The sequence below is a fragment of the Glycine max genome, chromosome 15 (assembly GCF_000004515.6).
Source record: "Glycine max cultivar Williams 82 chromosome 15, Glycine_max_v4.0, whole genome shotgun sequence".
NCBI classification, from domain to species: Eukaryota; Viridiplantae; Streptophyta; class Magnoliopsida; order Fabales; family Fabaceae; genus Glycine; species Glycine max.
Window position 1 is genome coordinate 47916053 of NC_038251.2, and position 8434 is coordinate 47924486.

At 30.8% G+C, this 8434-nt stretch overlaps 1 protein-coding gene across 1 annotated transcript; it reads left to right on the forward strand.

Annotated features, from left to right (window-relative positions):
• The first annotated feature begins 6270 nt into the window (after positions 1–6270).
• On the forward strand, positions 6271–8205 carry LOC102664111 (jasmonoyl--L-amino acid synthetase JAR4). The gene is made up of 3 exons (XM_014767523.3): positions 6271–6472; positions 7030–7346; positions 7734–8205. The coding sequence occupies exons 2-3, from the start codon at positions 7054–7056 to the stop codon at positions 7750–7752; spliced, it is 312 nt and encodes a 103-aa protein (XP_014623009.1). The 5' UTR covers positions 6271–6472; positions 7030–7053; the 3' UTR covers positions 7753–8205.
• The last annotated feature ends 229 nt before the right edge of the window (positions 8206–8434 follow it).

Genomic DNA, 8434 nt, shown 5'->3' on the forward strand with positions numbered 1-8434 from the left:
CTCTTATTTTAAAGGTTGGTAGTTGATTGATTGAAACTGATGATGTGACCCAATAATAACTAAATTTTCAAAATGCTTTTGTAGATTGTCAACATTTCTGCAAAGTAATTTTCTAACAACTACAGTTTAGTTTTATCTTTAACTGTCACCAAGGTCTAAATGAATTTGATGAAGAGCTCTCGAATCCTGATTACTTGCCATCATGTATTATATCTAAATTTCAAGTGATAAATTTTTGTTGTTTATATTCGATGAGCATGATTTCCATTTTGTTAAATATGTATTGGAAAATGCTCAAGTCTTTGGAGAGGTTGAAGATGTTAAAGAGATGATATTTTCATTTGAGAGAAGTAACAGATTTGCAGTTATAGAATTTTCAGCATTTTTCTATTAGGTTACATAAACATCTTTGGCTAGAGCGGCTGGCCTCCAATTCAAATTCATACTTTACTATATCTTCGTTTATGCCATTCATGTGTCTCTCAAAGCACATTGATTTTTATTTAAAATTAAGTAACAACGACTTTCAATATATTGCTCCAAAATATAATTATCCATTGAGTGACAAAAAAAATGATTTGGCTTTTTGATGAAAAAAAATATCAAACAGGTGTAGGAAAAAAAACTATTTACTTGCAAGGGTTTCTTTTCTATGTAGGCAAGAGGACACACCATCTAAGATGGCACTTTTTGGTGGTCTTTTGTCTTTTGCAAGAGGCGCCATATGAGATACCACCTTAAATGCTTGTAAATTGTCAACGTCAGGAATGAAGTTGCATAATAGGAAGTGCCATCCCATTTTCACTCTTTGGGTGGTGCCATTTGAGCTGTTGGCTTGTCTCATATATTTGTTGTGTATAAGACAACAAATCATTGCCAAACCTTACACCAAGAGCGCATTATATATTGTATCATCACCAACATTTATAGCTCTATATAACTATTCATGTATCATGAAAATTACATTTTTTATATTATCCAGATGTAGTTAACTAAATTTTTTAAGGGATATGATTGCTTTAAAATTCAATATAATTGATTTTAAAAATTAATTTTCAATTGTTAAGCATAATTTAAATGTATTTTTATATTACAATTTAACTGTAACTTTACATTAAAACATGTGCTTTCTAATAAAAAATTATGAGAATTAATTATTTTCTAAATGAAAAAACAAATGTTAAACACCTAATCATTACACAATGACTATAGTTTTAATTAATTAATATTGAAAATCCGAGTTCAATTGTTCAAATATAATTTAAATTATTAATCGGATTAGTAATTTGTTTTTATATCATACTTGAATGAGTTATATACTGCTATGCTATTGTAGTTTGACTCATCAAACTTGTTTCTACCTTGCGAACAATTGGTTAGGAGAATCAAAGATTAATTAAAAATAGAAGCTATTCTCATCAAGGTGAGGTTTATCTTTTGCTATTATTGAATTTTAATATGATGATTATTTAAGTTAGGGAAGCAAGTGAAATAGGTCTACCATATTTTGTTTGTTTTGCCAATTTTATGTCCATTACCCAAATATGTACCTATAAAAAATGCCAAGAATACATTTTTGACTCATTCTTATGAATACTTTTCAATTGGTTAAAATAAAAAAAAAATTGTTGGCCACACATGATATTTAATTACCATTTCTCCTAATTTTGTGACTTTCAATTAATTTTAACAAGTTAGAAAGTTTGTGTTTGAAGGAGTGTGTTAAAAGACATGCTCCTAACACTCCTCATTTAACCGATAATGGATTTTAAATGAGTATTTGTTATTAGTTATTAGGAGATGGATATTGGATTTTATTTGTATAATTAATGAATATTTTACATCATATTTTTCTTAATTGATTATTATGCATTCATTTATTGAAATTTATTTTCCCACAACATTTTATAACATTCCTCATATTATATGACATTTTTTTTTACAAAAAAAATGTTCTAAATTAGTTGCCATTTTACAAATCCAATGAAGCATTAATTTTTTTTCCTATGAAATACCCTTTGTGAAAGTAGTTGTTATTAGGTAATTAACTAGAGATCAGGTAAGAGATATATTAGGAAGTTACATGATACTAGTTTAGTATTTATAAGCAACAACTATAGTGCAATTTTGCACTACACTTTTTTTACTTATAAATAGAACCAAAGGTAGTTTCAAGATAATAATTTCATTTCTTAATACATGTGTCAAAATCTTATACATCATATAATATGAAATGGATGGAATGTAAAGTAAGAAAGTTTTGACACACTTTTTTCTTCCCAAATAAGGACTCTTTCGATAACTTGTTTCAAATTATGTTATTTTTCATCTATTTAATGCATTAGGATAAGATATTTGTAATAAAATTACATGGACCAATCAATAAAAATAGGTAAATTAGTTGGTTTTATGGGGTTTTAAATTTTTATTAATATACCAATTTTACCCTTGTTAGTAGTCTTTGACTTATTTTCGTTGATGTAAAAGCAATACAGTCTAAGAGTATTATACATCACTTAAATAAAATAATAGATACTTATAGTATTTTTATAAGGGCAAATAATGAAAACATGCTCCATTTTTGTAAAAAGCTTTATAGAAGGACCATCAATTCCCGTCAACGGTGTCTTAAATTAAGGACCCAATGAAGTATATTAATTAGTGAGACATTTAATATAAAATAGATTTTAATACACATTTATTATTAGTTATTGGGAGAAGAATAATGAGGTTTAATAATGTCATTAGTGAATATTTGACTTCAGTTTTTCATTATTAGATGATTATGCATTCATTTATCCAAATTTATTTGGCCTTGATATTTAAATAAGAAAAAGTATTATATATATATATATATATATATATATATATATATATAATAAAATCAATTAAATTAAGGAATTAAAGTTTTTAACTAAAATTAAAAAATATATTTTACCGAATTAAAAATAGTCAATATAGAATATTTAAATAATTATATGCTTATCTTCCATCAAAGATATTTAATTACAAAATGTACTCTAAAATATATCCTTAAAAATATAAAGTATAATTTTAATAATAATTATGATCTACATCCAACATAAAGTTTTTCGTGTATAGCACGGACACAAAAAGTTGTGTGCCTATTAAATAGAAACATTTGATTGAATGTTGGTGCTAGATACATGATGTTATACGTTTAATAATATATAAGGGGAAAAGGTTGTTTTCATGCATTTCTAAATAATGTTACATTCAGAAGATAGTGCATGCACTTAAATACTTAACTCATATTAGGTTAAATGGGATCTTCTTTATATGATTTTTTTACAAAATACATTAACTTTTCATTTAAAGGAATCTTATTTGAGCTTCATATAACTATTATGTGTGACATATATTTCTTTATGCATATTTAATTAACACAATTGCATATCTAATATTCAAATTCAAGACCATTAATTAGTATTCATATGCATACCTAGATCTTATTTATAATATTCCTTTCATGATGAAATATTTAATAACATTTTTTGTGTTAGTGGTAGTCAACAAAGACAATAAAATGAAATTTTTGGAAAGGTTAGAATCTAAAATTGAAATAAAGTCTTTCATAGACTAAATGTAAAATGCTAAAGTTAAGGGGTCTAGGTTAGTTGGTTGAATTATTGTAAAAAACTCCAAACACTTTCTTCAATTTATATGGTAAAATCATATATTGAAATAGTTTTAAAACTAAATATAAAAAGGTAGATTGTTGTTAAATATATCAGTCAAAATATATATTTCATATCAAGTAGACAATAAAATCCAAGTTTAATGGTGAAACTCATAAGTTTGACCTTGATTTTCATGAAATGATTCTAGTCACACCAAATTGTTTTATTTAGTCAAAATAAAATTTACTTCTTTTTCCTATTTTGCAAAAAAGTCATACAAACTAGTCAAACCTCATTGTATTATGTAATTACAATAAAATTTAATTTACGTTAATTAGTTACGTCTCTCATTGTAGCCATCATTGCCATCTTTATATTGACATCTTTCATTCACTCCTCTCACTCAATAGGATCAAATCCTTTGTCTCTCTCTCAATCACTCACCCACTTTCTCTCTCTCTCTCTCTCTATGGTGCCTTAGGTTTTGGTAGCGTTTGTGAGTTTCTACGTAGCCTCTTCTCATGTGTCAAAGGTTCCATCCATTAGCAAATTTCTACCGACCACCTCCCCATGGTACGTTCTTCACTCACGAGATTTTGTCTCATTTTTTTTTAAATTTAATTTCTGAAAAAGTAAAAAATAATAATTATTATCGCAAAAAGAGTAAAAAAAATTAATGATAGGGGTTAAAATATACACATTGTAGATATTTACATGTGATTCTTTAAAAGGGAAAGCGTGCATTGGTACCCCCTTGACTAATAAATGGATACACTGCAGGTCTTACATATGAACTTACTCTTACAAATTCAAACTTTGATTGTATCAATTTTTACACTTTGTTTTATGGCTTGGCAGTGCATGCTAATTGTGTTTTTATTTTTTTAACCTTTTGCCAAAACTCCAAGCAATCATAGACTCAATTTTGGGAGGTAAAATTAAATAGAGCAAAAACTGCAATTATGAAGGTCCAAACAAAATCAGCTATCTACCTGATGTCATTATTGGTTGCATTCTCTTTCTTCTACCAACTATAGAAGCAGATCATACTAGTGTTTTATCCAAGAGATGAATATACCTTTGGTCATTCATCACCAAGCTAGAGTTTGAGCATCGAGACATATTCTGCCAAAAAAATTAGGATATAGGAAACCCCCTTTTATAACTTTGTGGATAAAGTATTACTTCATTTGAAGAGAGTTCAATCATCTAGAGTTTCTCTCTTTTTCTTAAAGAGAGTTATGATAATTGCGTTGTTGATCAGTGGATATATAAATTTTTAAATAGAATCCAGAAATTCAAAAATCTTTATGTCATTTCAATGACTACACAAGACATTGCCACACATTCCTTTCTGAATTCCTAATTCTTAGAGAAATTAGAGGTGAAAATGTATGATTTTCCTGCTAGAGTTAACGTCCCCACCTTTCTTTGTCTTTCATCACTCATTGTCCACAAGTTGTCCACAATCATGTTTATCTTTGACCCTTCTGATGACACTCAAAATCTCACCATCTACTCATTATTATCTCACACTCTCTAAGAACTAGGAATTTCAATTAATGGTGAGATTTTGCGTGTCACCAAGCCAGAAATGAACATGATTGAGGACAAGTTGAGGATAGTGAAGGATGAAAGACAAACAAAGGTGGGAATGTTAACTTTGACAAGAAAATCATAAATTTTCAGTTTCAATTTCTCTAAGAAAGGGAAATTCTAGAGGGAATATGTGGAAATATCTTGTGTTGTCATTCAAATGATAAAAAGTTTATTGACTCTCTAATTTATAATGTTAAATATCATTTAATCAACACAGCAATTAAAATAACTCTTTGTAAAAAAAAGATAGAAAATCTTGATGATTGAACTCTTCAGACGAAGTAGTACTTTATCCACAAAGTTTTAAAAGGAGGCTTTCCTTATCCTAATTTTGCGGCAGAATGTGTCTCCATCTTCAAACTCTAGCCTGGTGATGAATGTCAACAGCTACATTCATCTTTTGGATAAAACACTAGTACGAACTGTGTCTTTATTTGGTAGAAAGAAGAGAATGCGACCAATAATGACATCAGGTAGGTAGCTGACACTACTATAAAAAAGCATTTCCACAACATCAATATAACATCGGTGCTATGCGAACGTTGTTGAATCTGTAGCGGTGGCATTTTTGTAAATACCCCAACATTAACAACAACGTTTTTGGTGCTGCCCGATGTCTTATTTGAGCAGTTCAACAAATGAGTATGTTTGAGTGAAAAAACGTCTTCGTATTTCACAGCATGCCAATGAATACTACGACGTTTTTTAAAAACCCGTCTTTGAATTGTTATGTTTTTTCTCTCTTTTATTTATCTTCTCTTCTCGGGTACACTTTTGCTGACCCTTCATTTTCCACTCACCCTTCACTTTCCTCTCTCTCATTGTTGCCTTGTATCTCCCTTTTTCTTTGTCGTAAACCCTAGCTTGGTCAGGTGCCGAATCTGTGAGTTCGAGAGGCTCAACTCCACCAGGGTCGGCACCAATTCTTTCCTCCTCCTCGACTCCTCTGCCTGCAGTTTCTTCTGCCTCCTCACCTAGCTCTTGCTCAGCGCCGCGATACCGGTCCCTGGGATCGACACCGGTTTCAGCGGCATGCTCTAGCTCGGCTCGAAGGTGTGCCCCACGCGCTGCTTCGGGAGATCATGCGGGAACAGAACGTGAATTTCAAAGGAGGAGGTAAGGGGTTCGATGATGCCGAGGCTGTGGAGCTTCTTGGTGATTCGTTCAATGGCGGAGGAGATCGACAGGTTCGGGTTTGAATCTCGGGAGTGGAGCAACGAATGTGGAATCTGGTTTTGGATTTGGAAAATTTCTCTCTGTTTGCTCGATATGAATTATTTAGATTTGGTTTTTTGAATATTTCTTTCTCATGTTGGAGACTGTTAGATTGTTCTATCCAAAAGCTGAGTTGACCTTAATGAGTGGTGCAACAGTTAGGATAGAAAAACAAAAAGGAAAACAAAAATATCAAGGCTTAGAATTTTCGTTGTTATTACTCTAGTCTTTCCACCTTTTTTCATCAATTTCTAATTTGGTTATTTTACTTAAACTTTTCTCTTACGACTGTCTCCAGAATTTTGAAGTTTTCCCTTTGTTTTGATGTTTCTCAAGATTCGATGTACGCGTTTAAAAAAATTACACGCGCATAATAAATAAATAAAAACACAGTGTAGATTTTTGTTTGGCTTTATCCGATTTTCTCTATTAATGAATAATCTTGTTTGTCTTTTTCTGCATTACCACTCTGTCTGAATTGAGTATTCCCCCATCTCCCTTTCAAAATTAGGAACATTTTTTATGTCTAATTTTATTAATAATAGCCGTATGGTTGTGTTGTTTGTTATAACAGTGGTGCAGTTGAAGGGCCGTGAGGATGTTAGAGAAAGTGGAGGAGTTTAACATGGATAAAGTTATACAAGAGTTTGAATTATTGACAAGGGATGCAGAAAGAGTTAAGAGGGAAACACTCAAGAGGATTTTGGAGGATAACGCATCAGCAGAGTATTTGCAGAGTTTGGGTCTCAATGGAAGAACTGACCCTGAGAGTTTCAAGGCCTGTGTTCCAATGGTCACCCACAAAGAATTGGAACCTTATATCTACAGAATTATTGATGGTGATTCTTCTCCTACTCTCACTGGAAAACCCATCACAACCATGTCCTTAAGGTGCAGTTAATTTTATTTTTCTCTTTCTTGTTGTTGTTCTTTTTTCATCGTGTGGAATGAGGGCACTCCAATCCCAATGCTGCAGCCCGGATGAAGTGATATTTGGTTCTTAATTTTTTTTCTCCCTTTTGCTTCGTTCTTAATTGTTTTTCATTTTTGATTGTCTTATTTCAGAACTAGGTGTTGTGTTATTTTAAAGACAGTACATAGGTATATTTCTAAGGATTTTTGAAATGGAATGCAGACTTTGTTCTTGGAACTGAAGTTGCAACCCAAAATTTGATTTTTTTCCTACTGTTTTCTTTGGATTTTCATAAAAAAGAATGTTTTCATTGGTGGTTCGAATCTGGGAGTCTACTGATATGCGTTTTTTTACTTGTTGTACAGTTTTGTAGCTTTGCTATAAACAGTTAATTGGAAGCATACCTACACAACTTGGTGATTTGAAGAAGCTTAGTGTTCTTGCTCTTTAGTCAAACCTGCTGGGTGGAGCTATCCCTGCTAGTCTAGGTGATTTGGGAAAGTTAATGAGGCTAGATTTGAACTCTAATAATATCTTTCTAAGTTTATTTTTGCTTTTGAACACTCTTTCTCGGTTTATTTTTCAATGAACAAGCTTTTGATGGATCTTTGCTTCTGAACACTCTTTCTCAGGGTTTATTTTTCGTGGGTTATTGATTAATAATTAAAAACCTGATCCAAGTGCTCCTCTATAACATTGCTACATGAGTAGCTCGTTGTTTGATTATAATATATAACCTTAAATGTCCTTGAAAGGAGTTGGACTAATGGATTGTTTTATTGACCTGGGGAAAATATGGCATCGCTGTTCATATAGTTTTGTGAAAACACTTCTTAATTTCCATGGCAATACGAAATAAGTATTTTTATTCACGTTCTGCTACTAGTTGTTAACTTAAGCTTCTTTTCTCCCTTGTAATTAAAATACTGGTTTTCATATTATAAATACTGATTTATTGATTATTAGCAATATTGATAATATTAAAAATATAAAAGATGATCATTAATTAACAAATTTTTAATTGCAGGTTATTAAATATTTAACATCGTTTCTTAACTTAACACCG